At 37.5% G+C, this 14,109-nt stretch overlaps 1 protein-coding gene and 1 long non-coding RNA gene across 2 annotated transcripts in view; one reads left to right on the top strand and one right to left on the bottom strand.

Annotated features, from left to right (window-relative positions):
• LOC128642102 (uromodulin-like) overlaps positions 1 to 14,109 on the bottom strand; it is a 90,243-nt gene that overhangs the window by 47,571 nt on the left and 28,563 nt on the right. The window contains exons 6-8 of the mRNA XM_053694763.1: positions 9,873 to 10,050; positions 8,523 to 8,660; positions 6,493 to 6,507 (exon numbers count right to left, since the gene is read on the bottom strand). Coding sequence (XP_053550738.1) covers positions 6,493 to 6,507; positions 8,523 to 8,660; positions 9,873 to 10,050 — 331 coding nt within the window. The remainder of the gene's footprint in view (positions 1 to 6,492; positions 6,508 to 8,522; positions 8,661 to 9,872; positions 10,051 to 14,109) is intronic.
• LOC128642103 (uncharacterized) overlaps positions 1,900 to 14,109 on the top strand; it is a 214,353-nt gene continuing 202,143 nt past the window's right edge. The window contains exon 1 of the long non-coding RNA XR_008399622.1: positions 1,900 to 1,951. This is a non-coding gene — a long non-coding RNA (uncharacterized LOC128642103). The remainder of the gene's footprint in view (positions 1,952 to 14,109) is intronic.

Here is a 14,109-nt window from a genome sequence, read left to right on the forward strand (position 1 = left end):
CTCCATTATATACAAATAATTTATCATATATACATTTAACCTGTTCCTTCATGCCTCTTATTGTATGATTAGAAACCCGTGTGTACCCACTAGAATGAAAATACATGTAGGATCATTCTATGAGCTGGTGCATACCGGAGTGGTTAAATAGTATAAATGTATAAGCAGTCCAAGGGTTATTTGGTGTAAAATGGTCCTAAATCGAGGTAAGTGTTGAGTCCCCTAGGTATTAGGGTATCCAGCGTATGAATCCACTTTGTCTCCCTTTGGAGAAGTCGTTTTGCTCTATTACTTCCTCTGGATAGTGGCGGAATATGATCAATTACCATAGTTCTCATACTGGAGACACTATGTTTACATTGTGCAAAATGGCGTGCCACCGGTTGATTTGAATCATCTGTTTTCAAGGCTTCCCTGATGGCACAACGATGATTCGCCATCCTATCTCTAAAGCTTGTGATTATTTTCCCAATATATACCAGGGAACACGGGCAAATCAACATTTATATAACATGTGTACTGGTACAAGTAAGTCGATGGCGGATGGTATAGCGTTGATTAGTGTGAGGATGTTGGAACGTTTTGCCCCTCATCATGCTATTGCATGTCGTGCAATTTCTACACGTGAAGCATCCCTTACTTGAAGATTTTCGGCAAGTTTCACTTTGATGACTTCCCACTGGATCCGTTCTTACCAGTAGATCTCGCAGATTATCTGCTCGCCTATGTACCATACGTGGTGGTCCGGTCCACTGGAAAGGGAGCGTAGTATCCGTCGCTAAGATAGCCCAATGTTGGTGTACAGACCTTGTCAACTCACGACTCATTGGTGTATATGTGCTTATGAAATTCAACTGTGGTGTTATCTCTTTTTGTGCTTTTGTACTATTCTTCATAGTACCTTCCAGTAACCTCTGTCTCGTGTCTTGGACCATCGCACCATCATAACCCCTCCTTGTCAACTTCATCTCCATCTCATTCAGTTGTTCCAACATAGTGGGTACATCACTGTTATTGCGGATGACCCTAGTGAGCTGGGATGTAACTGTACCCATTTTCTGATGTCTAGGGTGGAAACTCCTGGCTTCCAACAATGAATTATGATCTGTTAACTTAGTATATAGCGAAGTACCAAACGTACAACACTCCTCACCTTTATCTTTAAAGATATTGAGATCCAAAAAATGAATTACTGTATCACTGTGGTCAAGTTTAAATCTAATGGGACAGTCCATGGAGTTTAAACATGACACCCATTGCTTTAACTCATCTTCATCCCCCCCCCTCACACCAGGAACACGTCATCTATGTAACGTACATAGTACCTGATGTGGGGGTGCGTGAATGGTTTCATGGCTTGCTGTTCATACCATGCCATGTATAGATTAGCATATGAGGGTGCCATGTTTGAACCCATGGCTGTCCCAGAGATTTGCAAATAATAATCCTTTTCAAATCTAAAGTAGTTTCCTTGATTGTGATACTTGGCAACATTTGACAAAGGTGTTGAAATAACACCGAAACATTATGACTGCTATTGGATGTCTTTTTAAGATGAATTAAAGTTTTGCATTTTGTGGTAAAAAGACCAGTGAGTGCCTTTTCTTCAACGAGGACTGTTCACATTATTAAGAAGTGCACCCTGGCGGCTGTGGTATGTTGTAAGACTGTGCTTATCTCTTTTGGGAAGTTTTCTACATAATTGATATGAGATGATGCACTCCAGTTTTTGTTTAATACTGCGATGGGTTATATGGTTGTACATTGAACCAGAAGAAGAGTTTTTAACACTGTTTGGGTACTTAATTTGTGTTCTTGCAACTTGTACAGACTTTCTTTAAAATGGCAACTACAATACCGGATATGGAGAGTTTATATATGGATGATAATACGGAAGCACTGGAATTCACAGATGAAGATGCAGAGAGGATCAGAGTTGCGGATGACCTGAGTGAGTTAAGGGGAGATACCCCAATTAATATCTATCACAAATTACTAAACTTAAGAAAAAAAGAGATAGATTATCACCTTCAAGCTGTATATCTCTCAAGATATCACCGTAAAAAGTATATCCCTAGGGGGTTTAGACTACACTAGGCTGCCAAAATATGGAGTTCTGCAGGAGGTGGTGTTAAGTGCTGAATAAGTGCTCATATGATCTATTGCTTTTGGTCATACAGGAGGTCAGCAGACTTGAATTAAAGATTAAAGCTGAAATTGAAGCCACCAAATTGCAGAATTACCACATTATGGCAGGGGATGAAACACAGGACTGGGTAACCAAATTGGATAGTATGGTTGCCAAATATAGGAATTAATTAATTATGTTTAAAAATAAAAAACTTAATACAGTCGAAAGTGATTATAGGGACAAACATGTCTATCGATGGCTATATGGCAAAGATGAGATGCCTAGATATAAACACAGAAATATGCGCACAAGAAATAACCCTGAGTTTAGTAGACAGTAGTGGGGGTGATTCATCAGGCACAGATAATGTGGAGGTTAATACTAAGGGGGGCACTCAACAGTCTTTTTCTGGAGTGGCCACAAGATCTACGGCCAAACCACCGTTACCAATAGGCCAAAAAGAATTAAAAGAAACAGACGGCCACACATTAGGAGAGGGGGATATAAATCGAAGGAAACTAACAAAGAAAAAATGAATATCATTTTTAACCTCAGTTCTAGGGAACTGAGTGAGGCTGAAATTTCAGTACTGAATCGTGGTCTTTCATTTATACCCACCCCCAAATGTGATACATTTAACACCTATGTGGATATCCACAAATTTCAGAGACAATTGAAATTAAAGGATTTTTTTAAAAATGAGTCCACAGTTGCTACATCCGTTTTTAAAAAAACCATCATCCTTTGAACCCCCTAATACTCATCAGTCTATTAGGGGTTTCACAAGAATGGTCTGTCATGATGTTAATCAATCTAAAACATGTACCACTTACCCTAATGTGAGTGTTGAGGAGAGATTAGCAATTAAAACCTTGAGTAATGATAATTCTATAATCATCAGCCCCGCGGACAAGGGGGGCTCTATTGTTATACAGGACTATACACAATATAGAGCTGAAGCTCTGCGTCAATTATCTGATAACAATGTATATCTTAAACTCAGGGGTAATCCAACTATGACTTTTAAGAAAGTCATTGATCAACACATACACATGGGTTTTGAATTAGGAATATTAACTGAAAAGGAGGTAGATTTTCTAATGACTGAATATCCTAAAATTCCTGTGTTGTACTTGTTGTCAAAGGTGCACAAGACTCTGGAGGACCCCCCTGGGTGTCTGCCAGGGACTCCTTATTATCCAGTCTAGCTATGTTCATAGACTTCCATTTGCAGCCTGTAGTGAAGGGCACTACTGCTTATCTACAGGACTCTGCGAGTCTCATTAAAATTCTCAGGAGCTATACGGGTTTACAAACTGATGATATCCTAGTCACCATGGATGTTGACAGTCTCTACACCTCCATTCCTCATGGGGGAGGTGTGGCGGCTGTCAGGTCCATGGTGACGGGTAACCCTCTATATGAGGGACCACCCATTGAGTTTCTATGTGAGATGTTAACACTGTGCCTTGAAAGAAACTACTTTAGATTTGAAAAGGATTATTATTTGCAAATCTCTGGGACAGCCATGGGTTCAAACATGGCACCCTCATATGCTAATCTATACATGGCATGGTATGAACAGCAAGCCATGAAACCATTCACGCACCCCCACATCAGGTACTATGTACGTTACATAGATGATGTGTTCCTGGTGTGGGGGGGGGGGGGGATGAAGATGAGTTAAAGCAATGGGTGTCATGTTTAAACTCTATGGACTGTCCCATTAGATTTAAACTTGACCACAGTGATACAGTAATTCATTTTTTGGATCTCAATATCTTTAAAGTTAAAGGTGAGGAGTGTTGTACGTTTGGTACTTCGCTATATACTAAGTTAACAGATCATAATTCATTGTTGGAAGCCAGGAGTTTCCACCCTAGACATCAGAAAATGGGTATAGTTACATCCCAGCTCACTAGGGTCATCAGCAAAAACAGTGATGCACCCACTATGTTGGAACAACTGAATGAGATGGAGATGAAGTGGACAAGGAGGGGTTATGATGGTGCGATGGTCCGAGACACGAGACAGAGGTTACTGGAAGGTACTATGAAGAATAGTACAAAAGCACAAAAAGAGATAACACCACAGTTGAATTTCATAAGCACATATACACCAATGAATCGTGATTTGACAAGGTCTGTACACCAACATTGGGCTATCTTAGCGACGGATACTAGGCTCCCTTTCCAGGGGACCGGGCCACCACGTATGGTACATAGGTGGGCAGATAATCTGCAAGATCTACTGGTAAAAACGGATCCAGTGGGAAGTTATCAAAGTGAAACTTGGCTAAAATCTTCGAGTAAGGGATGCTTCACGTGTGGAAATTGCACGACATGCAATAGCATGATGAGGGGCAAAACGTTCCAACATCCTCACACTAATCAACGCTATACCATCCGCCATCGACTTACTTGTACCAGTACACATGTTATATACATGTTGATTTGCCCATGTTCCCTGGTATATATTGGGAAATCAATCACAAGCTTCAGAGATAGGATGGCGAATCATCAATGTGCCATCCGGGAAGCCTTGAAAACAGGTGATTCAGATCAATCGGAGGCACGCCATTTTGCACAATGTAAGCATAGTGTCTCCAGTATGAAAACTATGGTAATTGATCATATTCCGCCACTATCCAGAGGAGGTAATAGAGAAAAACGACTTCTCCAAAGGGAGACAAAGTGGATTCATACGCTGGATACCCTAATACCTAGGGGATTCAACACTTACCTCAATTTCTGACCATTTTACACCAAATAACCCTTGGACTGCTTATACATTTATACTATTTTACCACTCCGGTATGCACCAGCTCATAGAAGGATCCTACATGAATTTTCATTCTAGTAGGTACACACGGGTTTCTACTCATACAATAAGAGGCATGAAGGAACAGGTTAAATGTATATATGATAAATTATTTGTATATAATGGAGTAATCTGTGCTATCTTGAAGGGTAAATGGTGAACACTAAATATGATGATAGTTCTGTATATAGTTGCATTGAGAATGCAGAATTAATGTAACAATATGATATTTGGTTTTAATCACTGGTGACAGCCAGGCCCGCATTTTCATGTTTGGCATATGGATGTGTTTTTTCATAGGGAATGGTTTCAGTTGATGCCTTAGTGTTGGAGCGCTATTGTGCTTTATTTTGATTGTATCTTGTTGCAGCACCTTCGTTTTGACTGACACTCTATGCCATAGATGATTGAGGGTCTATTTTGTAAGTTTCTGTATATGCGGTTACTATGGTAACCCTTAGCCAATCGTAATGCAATGACGCGTCACGCTCATGCTTTAGCGTGATGACGTCATCGATGATGGATGCAATGTGGCGACCGGGCTTTTTTAAAAGTGTGTATATAAGGTGGGTAGTTTAGTTATGGTGTTAGCAATTCTTTTTTTGGGGATATGTGTATTCCTTGATTGTGATACTTGGCAACATTTGACAAAGGTGTTGAAATAACACCGAAACGTTATGACTGCTATTGGATGTCTTTTTAAGATGAATTTAAGTTTTGCATTTTGTGCTAAAAAGACCAGTGAGTGCCTTTTCTTCAACGAGGACTGTTCACATTATTAAGAAGTGCACCCTGGCGGCTGTGGTATGTTGTAAGACTGTGCTTATCTCTTTTGGGAAGTTTTATATATATATATATATATATATATATATATATATATATTTGTAGCTTTCCCATACTGTCACCTGTCAACAAGCACAAATCATACTTAAAAAAAAAGTCCCATTACATTCCAATTATAATCAATATTAACCCTAAACATGATAATCACAGGATTCACTACAAAGCAGAAGTTATAAATTTGATAGTGGGGCCTATCTATCAAGCTCCGAATGGAATTTGATGGCCCGTGTTTCTGGCGAGTCTTCAGACTCGCCAGAAACCGCAGTTATGAAGCAGAGGTCTAAAAACCGCTGCTCCATAACCCTGTCCGCCTGCTCTGAGCAGGCGGACAGGAATCACAGCAATTCAACCCGATCGAATACGATCGGGTTGATTGACACCCCCCTGCTGGAGGCTGATTGGCCGCGAGTCAGCAGGGGGCGGCGTTGCACCAGCAGCTCTTGTGAGCTGCTGGTGCAATGATGAATACGGAGAGCGTATTGCTCTCTGCATTCAGAGAGGTCTTGCGGACCTGATCCGCACTGTCGGATCAGGTCCGCAAGACCTTTAAAAAAATAGAGGCCATTGACTCTAGTTTTTATAGAATTCATCTACACATCTAACACTCTTTACTATGGCAATAAAGTATATGATAATGTAGCATAAGTAAAAGTGCAACTTTAATGATTTTATTAAAATTTGTATGAAAAAATACTTACATGAAATGTTGGTAGCTATAAAAAAATAAAATAAGAGAATGATTAGTAATATTTTATTAAACGTTAAGATCAGACAACATTTTAATTACCTTTCGTGAAATATTATGAGCAAATGTCTACAACAAAATAGTAAAGTGAATGTTCCCCTTAACATTCTCTTAGATTTATACTATGCAAAACAATATATGACTGTAACATTTGATAGTTCATTCTCATGGTTTAAAGGGACAGTAAAATCTATAAAATCTATATTAAACTTCCATTCAGATAGAGCATGTTATTTAAAAACATTCCATTTTGCTCCTATTGTCTAATTTGCTTTGTACTCTTGGTATCCTTTGTTGAAGAGTAAACCTAGTAGTCTGGTAGGAGCTTAGGAGCGCACACTTGTCTTTAGCAGGCTATAGCAGCATTGTTTGCAACTATGCTATAAACATTGTTGCAAACACGACACACACACACTCCTGACCTGGCCTCACCTAGGATTACTCTTAACAAAGGATACCAAGAGAATTAAGGAAAAATAATAAAATGAATCTCACTAACCAAGCTTCTCTATTATTCCATGCAACTGATTTATCAGGTCACTTAGTGGGACATAAAACCCAAAATGTTTCTATCATGATTCAGATATAACATACAATTTTAAACAACTTTCCAATTTACTATTATTAAAATATCCTTGTTTTCTTGTTATCCTTTAAAAACTAATGTAAGCTCAGAAGTGTGCACATGTCTGCAGCACTGGATGGCTGCAGTTTTGCTACAATGTTATACATTAGCAAGAACACTAGAGGGCAGCATTATTTCCTGTTATGTAGTGCTTCAGGTATGTGCATGCTAGGGATGGGCGAATGTGTTTATATCTGAATTCGAATGTTAGAACGAATGTTATTGTAGAAATTCGATTTACATAATAGAATGTTGATAAGAACGAATATTCTTAAAAATTCGATTTTTGAATGTTATTTACAGTTTTTGAATGTCACATCCGAATTCGAATGTCACATTCGAATTCGAATGTCACATTCGAATATCACATTCAAATTTGAATATTACATTTATAAAACACTATTGTAGACTAGAAACACTATTTCGAATGTCACATTCGAATCGAATATCACATTCGAATCGAATGTCACATTCAAATTCAAATATTACATTTATAAAACACAGTATTAGGCTAGAAATACTATTTCAAATTCGAATGTGACATTCGAATGTAGCGTTCAAATTCGAATATTACATTTATTAAACACAATTGTAGACTAGAAATACTATTTAAAATGTGAATGTCACATTCGAATTCGAATGTCATTCGAATTCGAATGTCATTCGAATTCAAATATTACATTTCGAAATTGAATGAATACATAGCTAAACATTCTATTATTCGAACGAATATTTTCGAATTTTATTGAAAAATTCGAAAACGAAAATTCGAAAATAGAATGTTAGAATGTTACATAAACATTCGAAATTCGATTCGAACGAACGAATGTATCAAAATTCGTTTTAAATTTCGAATTTTTAGAAACATTCGCCCATCCCTAGTGCATGCTATCTACCTAGGTATCTCTTCAACAAAGAATAACATAAGAATTGAGCAAATTTGATAATAGAAGCAAATTGGAAACTTTTTTAAAAATTGTATTCTCTATCTGAATCAGGAAAGAAAGTTTTTTGGGTTCATGTCCCTTTAAACATTTAACATACTGAAGTGAAAAAATTAAACTTAGTAGAATAACAAAGTAGTTACATGCATTCTCAAATTTAACCCCTTCCTGCTTTGTCTACATCAGAACAAAATTCTGATGTAAACAAATAAGTAAAAATTGAAATCATTCGATCACGTGATTTCACTGATGGGATTGGGTCAGGGGGAAGTGCTTATGACACTAGGCACGCCCTCCAGCCCACAATCCCATTTAGGAAGCGGCTATGGCTTCAGGACAGCCAAACGGCGCTAGAACCCAGCCCAGATAGGACGGGAAGAGGTTAAACATTGATTTTTTAATTGATTTTTTTACCTGAAAATCCTTCAATGCGTACAGAGCTAGATCTTCCAGCATATCCATCTATTCTCCAAATTCCTTTCTTAGGATTCTGCACAAGAAACAATGATCCCCATGTTTCTGACATAAATGTGATTGTATTTGCTATATTTCCTGAAAATACATAATTTATTATTCATTTAAGTGGTTTTATTAAACACAAGCCACATTTAATTTAGTTATAAAGGTGCACTTATTTTTTTTTTTTTACCTTGTCATTCTTTGAAAATTTCAATAATATTTTGCAAATATTATTTGCAAATTTAAAAGAGCACAGTTCAGAAAGTATTAAAAAAATAAGCAGATACCCCAATGGTTCTAATAGATTGTTTTGTCTTCATGTATATAGAGATTTGTCTTTGTCCACAAATACAGTGGTGATAGTTTTACTATATAAGACAGTAGGCAATAATCCTTAGGCATCCCCCGTACACAAATATGTATTTCTTATTCAGTACAGTAAAAATGTAAACAGCATAAATTATTTAAGTATGTTTAAATGCTACTTTTTCATATAAATATATAGATTTTTTTTAGGCTGATCTACCCTTATCCAACTCACTGAAACACAGAGGGGCCATGCTGTTTATCCCCCCAATTGTAAAAATAGTTACATTTACCTTTATTTTTTTATGTGAAATAGCTGTTTTTGCCTGTTGAAATTGCAACCTGTACTGAACTTTTCAGTACTGCTGTACTGGCTATAGAAAAAGCAATATAAATAAGAATCAGCAAAATATATCACACTCTCAGCATGGGGACAGTAGAGATAGATGCTAATAGGTTCATTTTTAGTTTTGGTATTTTGTGTATACAGTGGGAGATAAAATACATAGGGGTAGATTTATTATACTGCAGATGCAGCTGTTTCCGCGCAAGTCTTCAGGCCCGCCGTAAACAAAAGTTAAGAAGCAGTGGTCGTAAGGTGGCAGACAGCAAACATCCCGATCGGATACGATCGGGATGATTGACACCCCTGCTAGCGGCCGATTGCTGGTGCAATGATAAATTCCGACAGCGTATGCTGTAATCATGTCCGTCCGACATTTCATAAATCTACCCCATAGGCTTTATGTGGGTTATTATATATAGAGAGATATAAAATAATGCTCTACCTTCAAACTCAGCCCTTCCAATTAACAAAATCAGCTCTTTCATATACAGAAATAAACTGAAAGGAGCTATTTTCCATACATTTTAACCTCTTCAGATGGTATAACAAGTCACTGAAAACACATTACGAGGAAATTTATTTTACAGTACATTGTCCCTTTAAGGGCTCTATTGCATGACAACTACTGCTATTTTTTATGTTTGTGAACTTACCAGAGGGTTCTGTGAGGTTCAGTGAATTAATGAGTCCACTAGTAGATACAATTAGGGCACTAAAATTCTTTGATACAGAAAAATTTCCAGAATAACTTCCCCACTCAAGATTTTGAGAGAAGATTTTTGTTGTGCTGTTAATCGGAATTGAAAGGAAGTAGTCCAATAAATTCAGCAGCTGAAATAATTGAAAGGAAAAAAGGTTAGACCTTTTTGTGTAGAAACATTTTGAGTATCTTGTCACTTTAAAGGGACATTATTTTGAGATGGTAATATAAAAAGATAAATCATATACAGTATACATATATATATATATATATATATATATATATATATATACTTTGCTATATACTTTAATTATTTATTTTGACCCCTTTTCCTGTAATTCCATTCTGAAATTGTGAGCTTTTCAGTTCCTGTTAGAAATGGAAGTGCGGAACACTGTTATATAACACACAGCCATTGGCTGCACACTCTAGTGAACTATTTATAACTGTCTCTAATTGGTCACAGCAGAGAAGGTAACCTAAGTTACAACATGGCAGCTCCCATTGTTTTATAGACACTAAAACTTTACAGTTATTTTGTCAATATTTAAACAGCTAACGAAACTTTAAAAAATGCATCTACATGTTATTCTCTGACTCATCTTTTCTTTGGATGCATCATCCTATCTAGCATGTTTAATATCCCTTTAAGTGGGAAAAAATGCATTCAAGCACATAAGGAAACATGTAGTAGATTTTTTTTCTGACAAATTTCAAAGTTATGTCTATGTCAACTCCCACTGCATCATGTGACAGCTATGGATGTGCAAATGTGTTTATATTCGAATTCGAATGTTAGAACGAATGTTATTGTAGAAATTCGATTTACATAAAAGAATGTTAAGAACGAATATTTTTAAAAATTCTATTATCGAATGTTATCTACAGTTTTCGAATGTCACTTTCGAATTTGAATGTCACATTCGAATTTGAATGTCACATTCGAATTCAAATATTACATTTATAAAACACAGTTGTAGACTAGAAATACTATTTTAATTTGAATATTACATTTATTAAACACAGTTGTAGACTAGAAATACTGTTTCGAATTCAAATGTTACATTTGAATTTGAATGTCACATTCGAATTTGAATATTACATTTAAAAAACACAGTATTAGACTAGAAATACTATTTCAAATTTGAATGTGACATTTGAATTCGAATGTAGCATTTGAATTTGAATATTACATTTATTAAACACAGTTGTAGACTAGAAATACTATTTTGAATTTGAATGTTACATTCAAATTCGAATATTACATTTCAAAATTGAATGAATACATAGCTAAACATTCTATTATTCAAATGAATATGTTCAAATTTTATTGAAAAATTTGAAAACAAAAATTAGAAAATAGAATGTTAGAATATTATATAAAGGGGGGCGGAGCCAACACGGAGAGGGACTGGTCGCACCGGGAGAGAGCTCCCTGATAATTTCCAATAATACCCTATATTCTCACCTAACATTGCCCCCAAATTAGTCTCAAATTCATCCTTAGACTTTCCCCACTAATATAATGCATTTACTAAAATATATTTGCCCGGAGCGCACTTCACACAGACCAGCTGTAATCACTAGGCCAGTGTCCTTACACTACTGCATGCTGGGAGACCCGATACGCACTTTCTACATCAGAATAAGCCTGCGCCAGTAAAGGGAGACTTTACAAATATTACATTTATAAAACACAGTTGTAGACTAGAAATACTATTTTAATTTGAATATTACATTTATTAAACACAGTTGTAGACTAGAAATACTGTTTCGAATTCAAATGTTACATTTGAATTTGAATGTCACATTCGAATTTGAATATTACATTTAAAAAACACAGTATTAGACTAGAAATACTATTTCGAATTTGAATGTGACATTTGAATTCGAATGTAGCATTTGAATTTGAATATTACATTTATTAAACACAGTTGTAGACTAGAAATACTATTTTGAATTTGAATGTTACATTCAAATTCGAATATTACATTTCAAAATTGAATGAATACATAGCTAAACATTCTATTATTCAAATGAATATGTTCAAATTTTATTGAAAAATTTGAAAACAAAAATTAGAAAATAGAATGTTAGAATATTATATAAAGGGGGGCGGAGCCAACACGGAGAGGGACTGGACCCGATACGCACTTTCTACATCAGAATAAGCCTGCGCCAGTAAAGGGAGACTTACCGACCACCACAACCACATCCCTGACAGCGGAGTATCCCCACACTCTAACCACGGATGATATGGGGCAAAGTCGATGTGCATTTGATGTTCTGAGTATGACGCCATCTTAAGACAGGCCGCAACCCACGTAGCAGTAGCTGAGGTGGTATCCTCTGCATCTCACGCAGCCTTCACGTCCACTTACCTACAGGTGCCAGTGGAGGACTCGTGTGGCAGACCGGGAGGTGTCGATATTATACAGAGGCTCTGACTATGAGTAGTACAGCATACAGTAAACACTTCATCATCACCAGGCCCTGGGCCTGACCTACTAGTAAGGCAGTACTTAAGACCTGGGGACACTAAAGATTCAAACAGGTGAAGGTGTAATATAATTGGTGTACTAGAATAGCATTGCACTTTCCTGAGCCAGATCTTAACTGTGCCCTGCAGTGGTGAACTGCTAAGATTTTAAAGCTTTAAATATCTAAGTCCTCTCAAACTTGGCAATCTGGAGTGAGGGCCTGGAAGTTTAGCAGCAGATCCCTGCCACCTGTGTCCGCTCCTCTTTTTTTTTTTACAGAAAATACTATATCACATTGAAATGGAATAATTTTAGTTAGGCCACTCAAGCCTGTCTACCACTCAATGTTTTACAGCCAAGCTCTGGCTTTCTTGTCCTCATATTCACATCTCTTCTGTTTAAAAGTGCAGCCTAGCATTGCCTCAGCTCTTACACGATTTTATTCCTAGACCAATATGTCGCAGTCAGCTAGGAAAAAAAACAACAGGCAACCTTTCCCACCAAAAAAGACTGTGATTGACCATTTTGGACCCTGTTGTGCAGGGTCACCCAGATCTGAAACTTCTGAGCTTGCATTATCTGCTATGTAGAATATCCGTAAATCCCCATCAGCAGTAGCTAGACAAACACCATGCTTCATTCACGGCCAAAATAGCAGCCTCAACTGCCGAATAAAAGAAAGAAATCTCGTCCACAAATGAGCGTATTGACTCCCTCGAAAAAAGACACAAAGACATATCCACTGAGCAATCCAATCTTTTAAACTTCACGCAGCACCTTTCAGATTACTTTGATGTTGTGGAAGACAAAATGGCCGACATGGAAGACAGATCTCGGCGTAATAACCTAAGGATCCAGAGTGTTCCAGAGACTGTCTCCATGTCTGACCTGCAGTCATTCTTGAGATTGCTGTTCCATATGCTAGCTCCTCCAGCCACAGAGTCAGAAGATCTGATGGATCGAGCCCACCGCTCACTCAAACCCAAAGGCTTACCAGAGGACCAACCAAGAGACATAATAGTCTGCCTACACTACTTCACTTATAAAGAGAGAATTTAAAGAGCTCACTTTCAGAAACCTGCCCTGCCAGACAAGTTTAAAAATCTTCAAATATTTCCTGACTTGTCTATGAGGACAAAAGAGGAAAACCTTTGCTGAAATCACTTCTGCACTAAGAAAGAGTAACATCAGATACAGATGGGGGTACCCCATTAAATTGTTAGTCTTCAAGGACAATCAAGTGTTCACGATCCTAAATCCCTCCAAAGGCTATAAACTCTTGCAATTATGGAACCTGCTACCCTCTCAAAGAGAGAGACCACAGACCCAGCACAACCAACTGAGAGCTTCAGCAGTGGAATGGACAGATCCTCCCAACCTAACAAGCCAACAGACCCCTACACGCAGCATGAGAATCAACAATCCGGAGTGGGCTTCAACTGATGTGCAGGGCCTGCTCATCACAAGCAATCAGAGAGACCTGATTGGTCAGCCCTTCCTCAAAGACACAGATCTGGCTCACCAGTATCCTAAAGGACCCATTTGGTTCACAACGTGAAGCCTCTACGAACAGACATTGCTCTAGATCTCCCTGGACCCCTGAAAATCCTGCCTTGGTGGGAGCGAACATTGGACGATAAGTATATGCTGAAATATGCATTTTATATTTTACTCCTGGTTCCTATGTATGTAATTGTTTCTGTTCATAAT

The sequence above is a fragment of the Bombina bombina genome, chromosome 11, assembly GCF_027579735.1.
Source record: "Bombina bombina isolate aBomBom1 chromosome 11, aBomBom1.pri, whole genome shotgun sequence".
Lineage (NCBI taxonomy): Eukaryota > Metazoa > Chordata > Amphibia > Anura > Bombinatoridae > Bombina > Bombina bombina.